The 19,783-nt window shown below is 49.5% G+C and overlaps 1 protein-coding gene across 1 annotated transcript in view; it reads left to right on the forward strand.

Moving 5' to 3' along the window:
• Positions 1-823: 823 nt before the first annotated feature.
• The window catches only part of LOC118588235, a 99,768-nt gene continuing 80,808 nt past the window's right edge, over positions 824-19,783 (forward strand). The window contains 10 exon segments of the mRNA XM_036194444.1: positions 824-896; positions 5,612-5,665; positions 7,104-7,264; positions 8,750-8,820; positions 12,769-12,830; positions 12,833-12,933; positions 13,011-13,142; positions 14,148-14,215; positions 14,217-14,317; positions 17,299-17,351. Coding sequence (XP_036050337.1) covers positions 824-896; positions 5,612-5,665; positions 7,104-7,264; positions 8,750-8,820; positions 12,769-12,830; positions 12,833-12,933; positions 13,011-13,142; positions 14,148-14,215; positions 14,217-14,317; positions 17,299-17,351 — 876 coding nt within the window.

Consider the following 19,783-nt stretch of genomic DNA (forward strand, 5'->3'; position numbering starts at 1 on the left):
ACAGCGGCTTGCCCTGAAGGCTGGACTTCGACACCTGGAGCTCAGCAAAAAACGGTGCAGTGGAGGGAACTCTGGAGTGAGGGAAACTGAGGCCAGCTTGGGAAGTACAAGGTAGATGTGAGCGGGCCTGCCTCTCCCTATTCTCTGGGACAGACATTCTTCCCAGCACCAAGACGAGGCCCTGTAGATCTACCTCACAGCCACCTGCCTCCTCCAGCAGAGGAGACGGCAGCCGAGCTAACCAGTGGACCATGGGCCTATCAGGTGGTGATGGTGGTTCAGTAGCTTATATGTCCCCAAGGCCACTGAATTATATGCATTAAGAAAGTCAATTTTGTGTCTTATATATTAGATTACAACAAAACAAACAAACAAACAAGCAAGAACCACACAGGGCCAGTGAGATGGCTCAACAGGTAAAGGAGTTTGCCGCCAAGCTGGAGCTCAAACTCCACATGGTAGAACTGACTCCTGCAAGTTGTCCTACGTGCTGTGACACACATGTATACAGACACATATGCAGATATGCAAATAAATGTTAAAAAAAAACAGCAACAAGGCCGTGCAGCTACCCGGTACCACCTGCCAGAGACCTCACAGTTCCTAGTGCTTCCTCCAAGGCAAAACAGGGTTTTTCCCTTAGTGATCACAAGCCCCCTCCTCCCTCTTCCCCCAGGGAGCTAATCGTGTCCCCACAGGCTTATGATTGGCTAGTCTATGCCCCACCACCTCACTCCCTCTCCCCTGGTCTGAAGGGAGCAGAGCAGGCTCCTCTAGGGATTGAGCTGAGGTTTCTGGGCTCCCCTGTCCCTGTCCCTGTCGGATGCTGATGCTGGTACCCACCGGGCTCCTAGCGCTGGTCCTGCTCTGGGTGCAGACAGGAGTGACTTCAGGGAGTAAGTAAACACGTAGCTTTCTGACTCTGAGTAGCATGGAGAGGGCAGCCACCCCGATCTGCAGGAGTCAGGTTCGCCCCAAATGTCCTTTCGTCTGACCACCCCCTTTGCTTTACTTTGCTGGGGAGAAAGGAGCTTAACTAACAAATTCCTGCCGCTCCTCTCCCTCTGTTGCCCTCCTGGAGCAGGTAAGGTAGGGTTTACAAAAGCTGCTGGGGGCTAGACCTGAACCCCCAGGGAGGGGGCGGGGAGGCTGGTGTGCAGGGGTGTATAGTTGCTCTCCTTGCTGGGGTGAAGTTCTGGAGGAGGCTGAGACAGACTTGCTTGTGTTCCTTGACTGCTGAGATGCACAGGATAGTACGAGAGTAGAAGACAAGGGGACCAGATGGGGCGGCAACTTTCCCAGTTTAACGTTTTAAAAATACGAATTTTAATACGTGTTTTAAACTCAAGATTGGCAAAAATAAATATTAGAAAGCATCAAATGTCTGTATAGTTCCATCTTTTGAAATCTAATATACATTTTCCATTTGGTGCTTTTTCAACTTTTGGTTTTTTGAGACAAGGTATCAGGTAACCCAGGCTGATCTCAAACCCACTGTGTAGTCAGGCTCTGTGGCCTTGAATTCTTTTTGTTGTTGTTGTTGTTTTTTGAAACAGGGTTTCTCTGTGTAACCCTGGCTGTCCTGGAAACTCTCTGCAGACCAGGATGGCCTGGAACTTACAGAGATACACCTGCCTTTGTCTACTGAGTGCTGGATTAAAAGTGTGTGCCACCATGCCTGGCTTTTCTTTTTTTGCTTTTCTTTTTTTTTTCTCCCCCGTGGGGTGTGTGGGGATAGTGGGGTGGGGTGGGGGCTTGAACTCTTGATTCTTCTGCCTCCACCTTCCAAGTGCTGGGATTACAGGTGTGCACCACCACACCTTCCTAGTTTTTTTCAATTGGGACCCTAAAGTTTCATTGAAAATTTTTTATTTGTCTTTAGATTTAGGGAGAAGGCAGGAACTATTATTTCCAACGTGTACCACAATGTACCTGAATTGAGTATCAGATTTTTGTTTCAATTAATTAGAAGTTTCTCATACACTAGTGAGGGTTCAAGTGCCCAGGAGCCAGAGATGACTGATCAGTGGAACACAGGATGGTGGCAAGCTCCTTTGTCTTCACTGGGGATTCAGTATATCATTGCTAAGAGAGTGAAGAGTGGTGGATCTACATTGCCCCTGGAAGTGAGAAGCCATTTCAGACCTCTTCTCAGAAGTTAGTGGATGTGATCTAGATATGCTGGAGCACACCAGCTGAGGCTGGAGGGCTACAAGTTCTAGGCCAGCTTGGGCTACATAGCAAGACCTTGTTTCTAAATAAATAAATGGTGTCATGGGATAGCTCATAGGGTCAAGGTGCTTGCCACCAAACCAGAAGATCTGAGTTTGATCCCAGGACACACATGGCAGATGGAGAACTGGTTCTGAGTAGCTGTCCTGTCCTCTGACCTCTGCATGTGTTGTAGAACCAGATGAAGACTTTGCCTTGTGTGTACGTGTGTGCCTTTACTTCCTGGTTACTTCTTATGGATTTGTTACCAATGAACTTCATTCTCAGAAACTTTGTGTGTGTGTGTGTGTGTGTGTGTGTGTGTGTGTGTGTGTGAAATACAGTGTATTTTGTTTTCTAAGTGCTTGAGAAATGGGAGGGTTCTTGGAACATGTGCTCCTCGGGAAGGTCAAGACGCTCCTGCTTGCAGTGTGTAGCTTTGCAGGGAAGCAAATGGAGACCATCCGTCATGGCTCCCAGCAGGAGGCTGGGGCTGTGAGCAGGAGGAGTTGGATGATTGTGCACAAGTATGTTAGATGTTGTGTCTTTAAAAGGGAGTTGGGGGTGTAGCTCACTGTGGAGTGCTTGCCTGGCAGGCATGAGGCTCTGGGTTCTGTCCCTACAAACCCACTCCTCTGGCATCCAAAAACAACAAAACCAACCAACCAAAAACCAATCACTGGGTGATGGATCCCTACAATCCCAATGCTTGGAAGGATGAAGCAGGAGGACCAGCCTGGGCTACGTACTAGGCTGTGTCTCAAAACAACAAAAATGAATTCTTATAACATGGTTATTGATTGGGTATGGTGACACACACTGTCTGTAATCCCAGCACTTGGGAGGTGGAGGCGGGAAGGGTCCCTGTGGCTTCCCATGTCAGTTAGACCAGGCAGTTCAGTGACAGACACCATCTAAAAAAATAACATGGAGAGAACTGAGGAAGAAATCTGACCTCCACATGCATGTGTATACACATGACACACATGTAAGAAGATACACGCATATATGCAAGAAGATACATGCATGCACGCATGCATACACACATGCACACAGCTTCCCCCTACTCCCCAAACATTTTCTCAATCCCATATATCCAAGCTACCATTAACAAATACTGAAAAGTATTAGATTTATTTTCATTCTGTAAAATCTGGGGGTGAATTATACACATGATTTAACATGGATGGGGCCTAGTTATCAGACTTGAGGCAAGCAGGGAGGAAATCAGTTAGGCTAACTGTCTTTCAGGTATGGGTTTCCCCCACTGATATTCTGCTTTGTTGGAAAGAGGGTTCTGGTAAATGAATCAAAATGTCAGGGTGGGGCAATCCTTCCAGTTAGTCTGTGATGTTGGGGTCTTTGTACAGGTCTAAGTGATACGGTGTAAAATACACTTCCATTGTGAGGATGTGGGGTGTGTCTTGAGGGATCACATGGACTGGAACAGTGATGGCCAACAGCTGAGGTGCTGGGGCTGAGGATGGAAGTGGCATTCTGGAAAAGTCGCTGTAGGAAAGCTACAGATGTGTTCTGACCACAAGGGGCATGGATAGGACCTGGAGGAGGTGGGACTGTGCGGAATAGGATGCCGACCTGGGAAGGGTTTGGACCTTTCCTGGGGTCTTCAGCAGCTTGAAGGGAGGCTGGGCAGCCGCTTGCTTGTGCTGTGTCTGATCACACTCAGCATGTCCTCTGTGTCATGACATCGATTGTCTGACACAGATCATTGGCTTTTCTTGGTTTGTCTGTCTACCCATGCACCCAACTACCCATTCATCCATCTATCTATCCACCTGTCCATCTGTCCTTCAGTCCTTTCTTCCTTCCTCCTTTCCATCCATCTACCCATCCATGTGTCCATCCATCTGTCCATCCCTTTCATCCACCTGTCCATCTGTTCTTAGTCCTTCCTTACTTCCTCCTTTCCATCCCATCTTTCCATCCCTTTCATCCAGCCACTCTTTGCTAAATTTAATGTAATTGTTTAAAGAATTTTAAATTTGATTTATTTTGTGTGTATGTATATGTGTTGGCCTTGCATGCCAAGGAACACTTGTGAAGGTCAGATCATAACTTGCAAGAGTTGGGTTTTTCTCCACCATATCAGTCCTGGGTATCGAATTCAGGTCATTCAGCCTTGGGGGCAAGTATTCTTATGAGCCATCTCGCTGGCCCCTACTTATTCTTATTTGTAGCAGAGAGGTAACAAGATTGTGGAATAGGCCCAGCTGTGTGGGAACTTGGTTCTTTTGCTAACAAGCCATGAGTTAGCCAAGGTCCCTGAAGTCTCAGCCTCTGTCTTTAAATGACGGCAGCCTTTGCTGGTTGTCAGCAAATATATGATTGGAGTTCGTTCGTTCACTCAACCTTTTCATTCTCTACTGGGTGCTGAATTCTTCTCCAGAAGCTGATGGCTACAAAGTTAACTAAGTCAGGATAATTAAAACAGCTTTTACAAGAGTTATGGATAAAGTGCTGAAGTAGAGAAGGACAGGCAAAGACCTCCTCTAGGCAGAAGGGGGTCTGGGGAGAGACATTTCTTCTGGGATGGAAAGCCTCCTGAAGTTCAGAGAGCAGAAGGAACAGTGTTTAGACAGAATAGCTTGTGCAAAGGCCAGAGCAGCCCCAGGGTGGCTAGAGGGTGAGAGCCAGTGGGCGTGGTGAGGAGGTGCAGGTGGAGGCTGGCTTTGTGGTTGAGATTTTATAATGAGAAAGCAGACCTCCCACACTCCCGTGTGAGTGTGTGAGTGTGTGTGAGATGCTCACACCAGTACAAGTAGGGGTCAGAGGTCAACCTAGGGTATCATCTTCCATTATCCATCTTGTTTTTTGAGTTAGCTTTTTGCATTTGGCCTGAAGTTCACAGAGAAGGCTACACTGGCTGGCCACAAGCCTAGGACTCTCTTCCCTCTGTCTGGGATTGCAAGTGTGCACCACTGTGCCTGACTTGGTGTGGGTTCTGGGATCCAGACTCCAGTCTTCACACTTGTGCTTTGCTGACTGCACCCTGTGGCCATGGGATAGGCAGAGGGCTCTCCTGGTGTCTAGGCAAGAGAGGGTATAGCTTTGCTGGAGCCACGGCCCTATGGATGGGTGGGCAGGGGGGTGGAGAGAAGGGTGTAGGGAGGGAGGGATCAGAGGAGGGAAGACAAGTGCAGCTGGTGGAATTGACAAAACTCACGGGTGCAGATGCCTCAGAGTCGGGATTGTGGCAGAAGAAAGAGGTAGGGACACACAGGACCTCCAGGCACACCTGCTTGAGCCATTGGGGGCATTGGTACTGGTGTCCGAACTGGGGAAGGGCAGGCTGGCCAGCAGGTAAGGAGCTGGAGCGCTCCCCTGCACCCCCCAGCAGGTGGGTGGTCTCACCTTGTCCTTGTTCTGATTGTGCTTTCAGAAACTGCGGACTCACAGACCGGAGAGGAGGTGGCCTGCATGGTGGCCTGTGAAGGTGAGTGCGTCTCCCAGGGACACTGAGTCACACCTCTATCCAGGAGTCTTAGGCCACTGAGGCAGAGCCAGAACAAGGGTGATGCAGAGCATGGCAGAGCTACAAGGTGGGGTGAAGAACAGTCCCATAGGTCCTTTGGCTGTGCTCCCAGAAACCAGTGGGAGGAGAACCATGCCACCCACACAGCATGTTTCCGACAGCAAGCCACCTCGGCCCCCAAGCCATGCTGTCCTTCTGCTGTAGAGCTCCCAAGTGGACAACTGTCTTAGGTCCTGCATCCCTTTGTGTTTCAGGGAGGAATAGACCGGAAAACTCTGGGAGCCAATTGGTAAGGAAGAGAGACGCATCCTGGGGACTGGAGGCTATGACAGAGTGACACTAGACAATGAAATGTTCACGTTTCTCCATCAGGTGGGCTTAGAAAATTCCAGTCACCTCAATTCCTTACATCCACTCTTCCCACTAGCAATTCCTCCCCAGCAAGACATCCCAGTCTAGGCTGGCTAACAGCCCCATTCTTACTTCATATTTATCAAGGTAGTAGAGGAGGACCAGGCTGCCAAGGTTGTTCGTTTGTTTATTTATACTATTTTAAATTGTGTGTGTGTGTGTGTGTGTGTGTGTGTGTGTGTTGGGGGTGGTGCATGCATGCTTATGTGTAGAGGTCAGAGGACAACTTCAGAGAGTCAGTTCTTTCCTTCTACCTTTGGGTCCCAAGGATCAAACTCAGGCTAGTTGGCAAGGGCCTTTGCCTCCTAAGTCATCTCGCTGGCGGGGACTGCTGAGGCTTGGGTGTAGCATTTGTTAAGTCTGTTAACCGCTTGGAGTCTCACACCCATTTTCTGTAAAGTGGTGAAGGAACATCCACCTGAGGAGTGGGTGGCAGGGAGAAGGCTCAGTCAGTAAAATGCTTACCAATAAATGTGAGTGTCCAAGTCCAAGCGCTAGAATCCACACAAAACCACCCAGGTATAGTAGTTCACACATGCAAGCCCATTGCCTGGGTCCTGGGCGTTCTGAGCAGCCAGCCCAGCTGAGTCAAGGAGCTTCAGGCCTGTGAGGGATCCTGTCTAAAGACAAAATTAGGTACCTGAGGAACAACAGCCAAGGTGTGCTCTGGCCTCCACACATATATGCATATCCACACACACATGTACATGTGTACGCATATACTCACACACATGTACATGTGTACGCATATACCCACACACATGTACATGTGTACGCATATACCCACACATCCTGAAAGAAGAGAGACTAGTCAAGGCTGAGCACATTCTGTGAGTGTCTTTGTTTTCTTCTGAGCTCTTCGAGGGTCTGCTGCTCCCTGGCTTCTCCAAGCCAGGCTAGCATCTTGGGGTCCACATGGAAAGAGGAGGTGGGAACAATGCTGGGTGGCATTTGCTAAGGTGACACTGTTCCTTCCATCTGGTTCCAGAGACAGCAGGGCCACACCTCCCTGTGGGCACCAGATACACCTACCTGTTCTCCAGCAACACCAGCACCAGCCTGAAGGGGGCACCACTGGAGGCAAATGGCCTGGGCCTCCAGGGTTTGGCTGTCCTTGAAGTGCTAGGCCCATTCGAGATGACCTTATGGGTGAGTGTCTGCGTAGCCGGGAGGCTGTGATGGCACTAGGGAATGGACACTGTCCCTAAATTTCCAATTGATCTAATAAACAGAAATCTCTGCAAGGCACTGTAGACTCAGGAGGTGAGGTTCCCAGGGAGGGGTGTATGTTATGGAAGGGATACTATTTTGGTTGCAGGTGATACCTCAGTGGCCTAGCAGGAAGAAACAGGTACATGGGATATGGAGACAGCTTGACTGAGGGTCAAGTGTGAAGGTTCAAGGTGTGGGTGAGTCAAACCAAGCCAAATCCTTTAGTCAGAGTTGGACCTGAGTTGGGGATTGACTCAGTTGGTAAAGTGCTTGCTACACCACCAGCAACTATGACACAAGTCAGGTAACCTGTAACCAACCGGGCTACAGAGACAGGAGGCTCACAGCCAAAATCACAAGCTTCAGATTCAGTGACAGACGCAGTCTCAAACATTCAAAGTTAACCTCTGGCTTACACACACACACACACACACACACACACACACACACACACACACACACGTGAACACCCTCTTCCCCCTCATACACACACCTCTTCTGGGATTGAAGGTGTATGGCACACCTGAAGAATAAATACTTTTTAAAAGTTCCTTTTTATTTTCCCCCAGTGTTGGGGTAGAGTTCATGACTTCATGCATACTAGGCAGTCAACCACTGAGCTACATGCCCAGCCCAACTTTTAAAATTACTTCTCCCCTCCCCCAGGTACTACATAGCCTAGGCTGGCCTGGAATTCAAATGTGGCCCAGGGTGGCCCTTGAACCCACATCTTCCTTCCTTAGTCATCCCCTGCCCCACCGCACCCCAGAGCTAAAATTACAGGCAAGAGCCACACTTCTCAGCTTTACATGGGTGCTGGGGTTTCAGGAGACACCACTCTACTTGATTCTAGAAAGTCAATTTTTTGTTGGAATAAACACCACCAACCCTGGTGATACCCGGCCATCCAATGGCATATCACCTTGTTTGTCTTTGGTGGATGTTTGTATATATTCAGAACTGGTTATGTTCTGGGTTGTCATTAGCCCTCTGCAGTAGCAGTTGACACTGTTGGTCACTTAGACCCATGTCATTGGCAGAATCTTTATTAACTGTTTTCTGTGTGGGTATACATGTGGAGGTAAGGAGCCAGTTCTCACCTTCTACATTGTGGGTCCCAGGGATCGAGCTCAGGTCATCAGGGTTGGCTGTAATGCCGTTTCCTTCAACCACTCAATCCCTGCTTACTTTAGGTTGTAGGGTCCTGTTCCAGGAATTCTCCTATTAGACTTTAAGATCTTTCAGGGTAAAATGAGAACAAATGTGGAGCAGGGAGCATCTGGCTGTTTCTATGACTTACGGCTGGAGTCTCTGGGTCTCCATCACCAGGATCCAGAACCTTCTCCCTGAGGAAGGAACTGGGGCCTCTAACCCTGGGGGGCGTCAAGAGGCCTGTCACCCTCACAGTGTTCTGTTCTTCAGCTTCAGGACTTCCAGGTGACCTCTGTCCTGGGGCCATAGGGGAAGGTTTTGAAGGAGTCAGAGAGTTTGAAGTAAGACTCTGGCCTGGGAGTTCTGTATGAGCCCATAACCCCTTCTCAGGACTAACGGGCTTTGGAGACACTAAGCCAGACCGGAAAGGCCATGGGGGGGGGGGGGCTCATGCTGAAGAGATGTCACTTTAGTGCGATGGTCAAATAAGGGTTTATCTTGACAGGTTTTGTTTGGAAACAGGGTTTTATTGTAGTCCAGGTTGGCCCCAAATTTGTTACATGGCCATGGTTGGCCTTGAACTCCTCATGATCCTGCCTCTGCCTCTTGAGTGCTGGGATCACAGTTGTGCACCACCACACTTAGCTATGTTCATGTTTAGACTCTGTCAAGCGACTGGGCTAGACCACATTAAGCGTTTTCATGTCGCAGGACCCTCAAGTGACTCCAGGTAACATCACCAGATGGCTTCTTTTCTGATGGAGGGACTCCCGACTGCTGCCTGCCACTCATTTGCAGCAGGCAGAGAGTTCATATCTGCTAGTTAACCAATGGGCACAGCCCCTGTGTAGGGTTTGGATGGTTCTGATCTCTGTCCCCTGAGGCCAGCTGGTCTCCCTTCCCCATTGTCTGAGGAGGTAAAAGGCAATGTCCTGCCTGCCCCAAGCTGAGCTGCCCTTTTATGACCCAGCCGAGCCTGGATCCCCGCCTTAGGCTGCTTTCCCAGGGCTCCCTGACATGGGCTGAAAGCCCCAGCCTGAAGACGCACGCCCGTCTGACAGATTCCTCTTCCTTTTTATTGCAAATTCATTTGTTAAAAAAAAAATAAAGCCTCTGTCTAGGAATACAGGGACAGGGGGTGGGAGATACTGGCCAGGGGCAGATGGGTCCCCTGAAAGGCTCTAAGGGGCCTATTGTCCCGCACTCCTCATCAGAAATGCTAAGTCAGGGGCTCTGGGGGTTGTCACTTTCCTGGGACCAGACTGACACTTGTATTTTGAGAGAGGCAGCACCATTAGCATTTCTGTAAGCCCAGGGCCTGAGATCCCAGATGTTGCCTTAGGACCCCCATCCCTGACACCAACTGGAGGAGAAGGGGAGAAGGGCCTCCCTGGGAGGTGGAAATGGGGACAATTTTGTTTGCTCAAGGGCCTGCGTTACTTTCTGACTTGTGGGCTGGGAGTGTGTCATTCCTCTTCATCCTGGACCATCTTGGTCTCCTGCATCCACGCAGGGATGCTGGCCTCAGCATCCCTTCCCTCCTCTCCCCACCTCCTTCTAGCGACCAGCCATCCTACAGGTGAGAGAGCAGAGCCCAGAGGCATGGGCTCAGTCGGCTCCCAGAACCTCCCTGGCTGCTGTGTGCTGTTGTATTCCTGGTTGCCTAGTCTGAATGATTGTAACCTGGAGTGTGAGGGTAAAAGCCAGAGCTCCAGCAGCCCACACAAGCTAGGCTTGGCCACCCATCCCAATACACCAATTTGAGAACTGAGTAATTGTGGAAAGCAGAGAGGCAACCTGATCAATGCAGCATGCTGGGAAGAACAGATGCAGGGGCCCAGAGGACCCACATCCATCTTTTGGGTATTGACATGAGCTTTAGAGGAAGAATTGGGGTAGAGAAGAGGTCTGTATAACCAAGCTGTCCCAGGCAAGGTGTGGCCTTGTCTCAGTTCTGGTTCTGAAGGTGGTCTGAAGAAGTCTTTACCGCTGTCGGTGCTTGAGGGGAATACTTGGCCCACAAGATGATCATCCCTGCTCTTTCATGGCTAGTTGCCCTCTGTTAGGAAGTGATGTGCCCTACTTGACGAGCATATTGTTTTGTTCTTCTTGGAATCCAAGGTGAGCACAGGCTTAGAACTGACCTACTGCTGTGCCTCCAGCCCTGACAGGGATGAGATGGGTTATACAGTGTAGCATGCTCTTCCAGTCTGTGCCCTGTAGCTGTGATCAGCACTATGACCATACCACTGGGGGAAGGAAAGATTGCACTCCTCTGGCCCATCACTGAGGGAAGTCAGAGCAGAAGCCACTGGAGGAACACTGCTTACTGGCTCACAAGGTAGCTCCCTATAAGGTGCTGTATAAGGTTCAGGCCCATCTGACTGGGGATGCTGCTACCTACGGTGGGCTGGGCCCTCCCATATCAATCCTCAATCAAGACAATCTTTCAGGCCAGTCTGATCTAGGCAATTACTCAATTGCTCTCACTTCCCAAGTGACTCTAAGTTGTGTCAAGTTGACAATAGAAACTGACCAGCACACGTGCTGCCCAGTAGGAGCTAAGCAGGTGTCCACAGTGAAGGAGTCCAATAGGACAATCATGCTTTGATACTTCGCCTAGTTTCCTTTGGGCCCAAGTCTGGAGTCAACACTGATTTTCCAAGGCCTGTTTCACAGTGACAGAATCTCAGGCAATTCCCATGGTTCTGAGGCCTCTGACCTTGGAACCAGCTGTCTGGGTCCAGATCTTAGCCTCCGCTCTAGCTCCATGCTGTCTTGTCTGTACTGAAGTGTATTTTTGGGGGGTGAGTTACCCACTGTGTATGACAGGAGACTTTGTCTCTGCTCTAGCCAACTTTGTAGCTGAAATAATATACGTAGGTAGAAACAGCATATGCATTTGTATTCAGAAGCCACATGAGCCCCAGAGCCCTGAAGTCTGGGAACAGGAGAGGGGAGAGATTGTAGGTTTTCAGGAAATGCAAATGGACCTGCAGAAGAAGATGGGGGACCAGGTAGTACAATTCTGTCATCCTAGCTACCAGAGATGCTGAGGCAGGAAGGTTGCTAGTTCAAGGTCAGCCTGTGCTAAAACTTGGTCTTAAAAAAAAAAAAAAAAAAAAAAAAAAGAAAAGCTGGAGAGATGGTTCATTGGTTAAGAGCATTTGTTGCTCTTCCAGAGAACCCAGGTTTAGTTCCTAGCAAACACAAGTGGTTTACAACTGCCCTTGATCCCAGTTACAGGAGATCTGAAGTCCTCTTTGTGGCCTCTGTGGGCACCAAGCACATACACAGTGCACATACATGCAGGCAGGCAAAATGCTCATACACATCCAATTAAATAGTAAATCTCGCTGGGAGGTAGTGGCGCATGCCTTTAATCCCAGCACTCGGGAGGCAGAACTCACTCTGTGAGTTCAAGGCCAGCCTGGTCTACAGAGTGAGTTCGAGGAAAGGTGCAAAGCTACACAGAGAAACCCTGTCTTGAAAAATCAAAATAAAATATAAATAAATAAAAGTAAATCTCTAAAAAGAAAAAAATAAAAAGGAAGGAGGGAGGGAAAGGGTGATGTTGTAGCTCAGTGACTTCGTGCTTGCTCAGCATGAGCGGCCTGGGCTCAGTCCTCATTAATGCCATCCCTACTCCCCATCCACAGTAATGTGGTTAGCTCAACTGGTGGAGTGTTTGCCTAGCATGCATCAAGTTCTGGATTCAGTCCCCAGCACCAATAAGGCAGGTGTAGTGACACTTGGAAGTAGAGTCTGGAAGATTAGGAGTTCAAGGTCATTCTTGGCTACAGAGCAAGTTCAAGACCAGCTTGGTGTATGAAGCTCTGTCTAAACAAACAAACAAAAAAGAAAGAAAATAAAGGAAAATAGGGAGCTACGGTTTAGGACCAAGTCTCTCTTTCTCCCCTGCTGGAGATGCTGTTCTCTGGCAGGTGATGCTGTAGTGGGGACTGGTAATAATCAGGCTCCTAGACACCTCGTGGGTTCAGTGGAAGCTTGTCTGACATGATCGGATTTCTAGTGCTGGTCTGGGTGCCCTTCGGGTGTTGGTTGGGGCAACAGATTCTGAATTCAGTGGGAAGTTTCAGAGCTCAGACAGTTCTCAAGAACTTCTTTTATATGAACTCACCTGCCTGTGGGTTTTTCCCCTTGCTGGCAAGCCCAGGAGTCATCCTGGAGCAGAGAGATGTGGGAAACAGTAGCCAGATGTTCCCTATGGGGGAAATCTGCAGGACAGAGTCACTGTGGCCCATGTGACACTATCCCTCATTACACAGGGCTACTCTGGGCCGCAATCCTCTTGGCTTCATCTTCAGTGCCGGGCAAGTGGTCCACTTGTGTCCCACCACTCTGAGCCACGCTGGGCCTTGAATGTGAAGCGATCAGTTCTGAGCCTTGTGCAGAGCTGTCCGGGAGCCCACAAACCTAAGACCTTTGAGGAGGTGAGGCCAGAGCCAGAAGGGAGGGGCCGTGGAATGGAGGTGGTGCAGGGGGCTGACTGCTCTATTGGGCGTCCCAGGTAGACATCCTGGGCCGATGTCCCACCACATACTAGAGCCAAGGGGATCAGCTGCTCAAGACGGAGGACTTGGCTCTGGGTTCCCTGCACACAGCCCACCCCTCCCTGTACAGTCAGCCCCTGCCTGGGATGGTAAGTGCACCCCCCCCCCCCGTTTCCTTCCCTCTGTCGTTCTCTCCCTGTCCTTTTCTCTGTCCCTCCTCCCTTCCCTTCCTTCCTCTCCTTCCTCTCCTCCTCTTTCCCCTCCTCCCTCTCCCCCTCTTTCCCTTCCTCCCTTTCTTTCTCTCCTTCCTCTCCCCCTCTTTCCCCTCCTCCCTTCCTTCCTCTCCTTCCTCCCCTCCTCTTTCCCCTCCTCCCTTCCTTTCTCTCCTTCCTCCCCTCCTCTTTCCCCTCCTCCCTTCCTTCCCCTCCTCCCTCTCCCCCTCTTTCCCTTCCTCCCTTTCTTTCTCTCCTTCCTCCCCTCCTCTTTCCCCTCCTCCCTCTGTTTCCTTCCCTCTGTCGTTCTCTCCCTGTCCTTTTCTCTGTCCCTCCTCCCCTCCTCCCTCTCCCCCTCTTTCCCCTCCTCCCTTCCTTTCTCTCCTTCCTCCCCTCCTCTTTCCCCTCCTCCCTTTCTTTCTCTCCCTCTTCTCCTCCTCTCTTCCGTCTTCCTCCTTCAATCACCTCTGCCTCCCAAGTGCTGGGACTAAAGGCTTGTGGCTCAGTGCCTGCCTCCACTCCTCCCTCCTCCCCTCACCCAATCATACCCCCCCCCCCATCTTTCTGTAATGACAGACATGTGCTCTGGACCGTGACTACCTGAATAAGGAAAAAGGGGTGGCATTCACACCAACCTTTATTCCAGAGAGTCTTGGCCCCTTGGGGGCCAAAAGGCCAGGAGTCTTATCTACCCTGCACCCCCACTTCTAGCCCTCTGACTGCCACTTCTGACTGTCACATCCTTCCTGTCCCTGAGCTCCTGGGTGCTAGGCTTTCCCATTCTATCCTCCTGCCCTCTTCTGCCGGGTCTACTATGTCACTGTGAGGGTGGGGTCTTGAAGCTCCGCTGTGGCCATTCGCCCTTCCGATGACTGCAGTTCCTGTCTGGGTCCCCAGGACATGGTCTGAGTATGTGTCTTGCCCTGGTCCAGTCCAGTCTAGCTTCCAGCTTCAACTGTTCGGCAGAGTTTCCAGGCCAGTGTCCTGAACGAGGCTGCCCGTGAGGAGCTGAACAGCCGGACCCCTGTTCCAGAAGGCCAGCGCTGTGCACATACTGGTGTTCTCCTCCATCACACTGCTGCACGTGGTAGCCCAGGACCCAGCCACCACAGGTGACTCCATCCTTTCCAGATGGCTGTCACCCTGGCCACGCCACTGTGGATGTAAAGACCGGCACAGTGCCCACATAAGCCTTCCCTGCCTGTAGACCCCTGAACTGCCCCAGAAATGGTCAGTGTCAAGAGCTAGCCTCTTCTAGATGATTCTCTGGGCTCTCTGCTGGCTCAGAGGGCACTGGCTCATTCTTATTCCTTCTCTCTGAATTGTCTCCTGATGGAATTGTCTCCTGATGGAATCTCCTGGTCTGGGCTTTTGTAGGACAAAAGCTTTAATTCAGCAACTCTTTTAGTTTGTCTATTTTTTGGGCAAATTGACTCAGGATTCCTGATTTTCCAGAAAGTTCTTGCTAATATGAAACTTCCTGTGATGTGCCTTTCTGTTACAGTAGTACATGGAAAGAATTGAGTTAGGCCTATGTCTGGGGCAAAGAGAAATATTTTTGTTCTTGTTTGTTTGGTTTTTGTCTTTCTAGGACCAATTATTCCTCTGAATAAGGAAATATGGATAGTTTATTTTGAAGTTTTTAAAATTTATTATTATTTTTTTACCCTTTATTTTTAGTTTATGTGTATGGGTGTTTTGCCTGCATGCATGTTTGTGCACCACGTGTGTATAGTGCCCATGAAGATCAGAAGAGGGCATCAGCTCTTTGGAGTTACAGATGTTTGTGAACCACCACCATGTGGGTGCTGGGAATTGAACCTGGGTCCTCAGGAAGAGCAGCCAGTGTCTTAACCACTGGGCCATCTCTCCAGCCCCAATAATAATAATATTTCTATTATCACTTTTTTGTTGTTTTTGTTTTTTTGAAATAGAGTCTCATGTAGCCCAGGCTATCCTTAAACTCACTGTGTAGCAGGAGATGGCCTTGAACTCTCTGGGATTACAGGCACATGTCACCATACTTGGCTGTTGTTTTTGATCTTGGGACAGGGTCTTGTTACAAGGCCTAGGTCGGCCCCAAACTCTCCATCTGTCTGTGATTTCTATCACCTTATTTTTCCTTTTTCCTCTGCTAAGGATTGAACCCAGGGCCTCGAGAGCTAAGCAAGTGCTCTACCATTGAACCACATCCCTACCTCTGCTAGAATTAATCTTTTTTGAAAAACACCTTAACCGAGGGTCTGGAAAGATGACTTATTAGGTAAAATGCTGCCGTGAAGGCATGAGCAAGGGAGTCCAGATCCCCAGAAACTGCATGAAAAGCTAGCTGGGGGCCAGAGAGACGCTCAGTGATTGAGAGCATACACTGTACTTGCAGAGGATCTGAGTGGCTCACAACCACCTGTAACTCCAGCTCCAGGGGATCTGATGCCCTCTTCTGCCCTCTGAGAGTACTGCTTACACATCCCAGCTCACGGGAGGCAAAGGCAGGCAGATCTCTGAGGTCAAGTTCACTACAGAGTGAGTCCAGGACAGCCAGGGCCACACAGAGAAAACCTGTCCTGGAAAAAAAATACACATACCCACACATAGACAAATACAGGTTATTAAGGATGAAAATAAATCTAAAGAAATAAAAAAATAGCTGGGTGGGCATAGTAGCTCACCTGCAATCCCAGTGCACAGGATTTAGTCAAGGGCAGTGAACTGTCTAGCTAGACTAGCCAAATTGGCAAGTTTCGGGTTCAACTGAGTGTTCCTGCTTCAAAATATGTTAGAGAGCAATTAAAAAAATATCCAAATCTTGGATTCACATGAGCACATATGTATGCATACCAACACACATATGCACCCACATATATGTGAAGATGCATGCACATACCACACACAACACATACACATAAAAAAGCCCAAACAAAAACCACCTTTCTTGAGATGCTAGCCACCTTTTTACTTACTTATTTATTTATTTATTTTCTCTGTGTAGTTTTAGAGCCTGTCCTGGATCTCGCTCTGTAGACCAGGCTGGCCTTGAACTCACAGAGATCTGCCTGGCTCTGCCTCCCAAGTGCTGAGATTAAAAGCGTGAGCCACCACCACCTGGCACTAGCCACCTATTTAAAGTGTCCAATCGAGCAGGGTGTGGTGGATCCCACTAGCTCTGAAGAGGCTGAGGCAGGAAGATTGGTGAGAATCCGATCCAGTATCAGTTCTGGCTTATCCAGAGGTGCACACCCATCATGGTGATCACTTTCGAGTGCAGGACCCCCCAAGGCAGCCCTATTTATTACCCATCAGCCCACTATGCAGCATGGATCTGGCCTCCATTCCTTGTCGGTGCTGAATAGGACCTCATTGTCAGAGACGTGACCTCAGCTACGGGCTTCTCTGCTCCAGTTTCCTCAGCTGTGAATGTTTGTCTGTACTGATTCTTTTCCTGCAAGGAGTTAAGGAAATGTCAGCACCCTTTAGCTAAGGACCTGTGAATGGTATTTATGAATGATATCCATGCCCCTCTTCCCCTATCCCACTCCCTTAGAGTCTGAATCCCCCAAGGACACAAGTCAGAAGCCAGGCTTTAACCCCTCTTTAAATTCAGAGCCTAGCTTGGCCGCTCTGGCCGCCTCCTCATCTTTCTTCTAGTGGTTGTTATGGAGATGAAGTGGTCTGGTCTTCAGCTTTGACATAGGGTCCTCCTAAGGTACAAGTGTGATTCTGTTTTTGCACCAGGCACCTGGTTCTGGGGATAGAGTTATGACATGGCCAGCTTGTTCCTGTCACCCTAAAGTTAACACTTCCCACAGAGAGGGGCATCATGGACAAAAATATATAGAGACATGGTAGCTTTGTTTTGTTTTTGGAAAGAGTCTCATGTAGTCCAGGTTGACCTCGAACCTGCTATGTAGCTGAAGATGACTTTGAGCTTTTGTTCTGATGCTTTTCCCTCCTAAATGCTGGGATTATAGAGGTGTGCCACCATGTCTGGTTTATTCTATGCCAGGGTATTGATCCCAGGACTTTGCTCTGCATTTGCTCTGTGCTTAGGCCAGAAGCTAAGGACCTCATCCATGCTACCTACTTCCACCTTCAGGAAAATTCTTATCTGTGCCCATTTTGCAGATGGGGAAACTAGGTTTGCAGAACGTAGGGACTATACTCCAAGCCAGGAAGTAGCAGAGCCGGGCATTTCACCCAGGCGGTCTGTTCCCACAGCAAGGCTTCTCACCCTGAGTGTTATTTGCTGTGGGGGAAGGGTGCCCTGTTCTTTGTGGTATACAGAAGTACTCCTGGTCTCCACCAGCTGGATGCCAACATCTTCCCTGCCTGTAGTCATGACAACCTGATTGTTGTCTCTTGGGCACACAGTTCTCCAACTGAGAACTATGACGCTTTTCTTATCATCTTATTGCCCAGCTCCAGGATGGGAACCATGGGAAGTCATGGGACAGACCTGCTTCTCCTCTCCAGCCCCAGAGCACTTCTGGACCCGAGGCTGTCCATTTCTCTTGGTCCCATGACTCAGGACAAGGTGCACTATGGGGCCTGGGTCTCCCTGAGGCAGCAAGCCGTGCCTGTATCAGAGGGCCCCCATCTTCCCTAGGAGGTACCTTGGGCCAAAAGATAAATTGTTAGGCCTTCCAGGGACATACCTCCACCAGATCCCCAGCAACCCCTCCACATACACACACTCTGGGGAGGACCAAGCCCTGCCTGTGTTGCCAGGAGACCACAGTGTCTCACCTCCTTCCTAAGGCCAGTGGCCCCAGACAAGGTTTGTTTTCAGTCCTGAAACAAAGCCAGGACTTAGTGCCCCATAAAGAGCAAACTCCCAGTGTGGCCCTCTCTGAGGGGTGGGGGTTGGTGATGTGTGGGGGGACGGTGGGAATAGCCTAGCCAAAGCTTTCACCCAGGAGCCGGGGAGGGGTGGCTGCTGGGGTGGCTGAGAGGAGCAGGGTGCATGTGTTCTGAAAGAAAACTCAAGCTATGTACATTTATTAAATGCTGGCTGTAGAGCCAAGTGGGTTTTTTGTTTGTTTGTTTGTTTGTTTTTCTTTTCTTTTCTTTCTCCTTTTTGGTGGGGCTAGGAACAGAACTCAGGATCTCACACATGCTAGGTAAGCACTCCAACACAGATTTACATCTCAGCCAAATGCCCCAGAGACTGAGTTACATAGTATGTGCTTATTTATATGTTAGTGGTGGCTGTGGATAGTTAGGTGTCCCTAAGTCCTGCAGCTAGGCATCAGAGAGGGAGAAGCAGGCCCAGGATTCCATGGTCTCCAGATGGCATGGTGGGGTGACAAAGAGGCTCTTGGTTACTGGAGTCGGGGCCAGCTTCAGCAGTGGCAGTCAATCTGCTGCCCATGTGATGAGAAGGTCCATCCCAGGAAGGCTCCCTGCATTCTGGGGTGGATACATTGGCCTCAAGGAGGCTGCCTTACACTCTGCAACTTTCTTGTTCTGTGTTTTTGAGACAGGGCCTCTTTCTGTAGCTCAGGATGTCTGGAGCTTGTGATGACCCCCGTTTGTGCTTCCCTACAAACTACAGCATGTGCCACGATGCTGGGTACATCCTGTGTTGTTCTGAGACTAAGCTGGTCTCAGCAGCAGCCATGCACTGAAGGTGGCATGTCTCTGCCTTGGGCAGGCTCATTCCTGAACAGGCAGCAGGAGGTGGGCCTAGTATGGCTCCTCTGGGCTTGCTTCTCCCAAGGCCTTGGGCTGAGGTTGCAGCAGGGACCTGGAAATAAAGGGAAGCTGAGACGGGAGGGTGAAGTCAGTTTACCCAAACCAAGCAGCTGTAGGAATCAAGACTGTGCTTTGAAGGCAGCCCTCTGTCTGTTGGAATATTTAGACTCTCTGTGACTGGCCTTCAGGCGAGGACTGGAAACTTTGACCATGCTTTTTTTCCTGTCATCCCTGCTGACAGTCACTTTCCGACAGGAAAAGCTCAAGGGCTGCAGACATAGCAGGTAGATTGCTGGTCTTGTCTGCACAAGGCCCCGTGTTCCATCCTCAGCACCATAGAAGGTAAAACCAAATTCCAAAAAACACAGCATGCAACAAAAACCAGTGTGCCAGGAAGATGGCACAGAGGTGTGCCTGAGAGGCTGAGGGAAGAGGGTTGTTTGAGGCCAGTCAGGGCTAAAGAGTGAGGCTGAACCCAAGCAAAGAAAGTAACAGCAGGGCATGATGGCCTAGGCCTTTCATTCTAATACAGAGGCAGGTGGATCTCTGAATTTAAGGTCAGCCTTGTCTATCTGTACAGGAATTCCAGGCTAGACGATGCTACATAGTGAGACCTTATCTCAAAAAACTAAAAACTAAAAACAAACAAATAATATAATAACATCTACAAATTGGAAATTATTCCTTACTAAATATTCAAACTCGCTTTGTGTGTGTGTGTGTGTGTGTGTGTGTGTGTGTAGCCATCGCTGAATTACAGCTGTGATTGGTAACTTCCAACTGAGGCAGGAACCACAAATGGCATTTCAATGCACTGTATCACATTTGGAGGAAGATCATCTTCCCCTCTTTCTCCAGGGTAGAGAAAGAAGTATAATTGATCTATG

Source organism: Onychomys torridus, chromosome 8, assembly GCF_903995425.1.
Source record: "Onychomys torridus chromosome 8, mOncTor1.1, whole genome shotgun sequence".
Taxonomy (NCBI): Eukaryota; Metazoa; Chordata; class Mammalia; order Rodentia; family Cricetidae; genus Onychomys; species Onychomys torridus.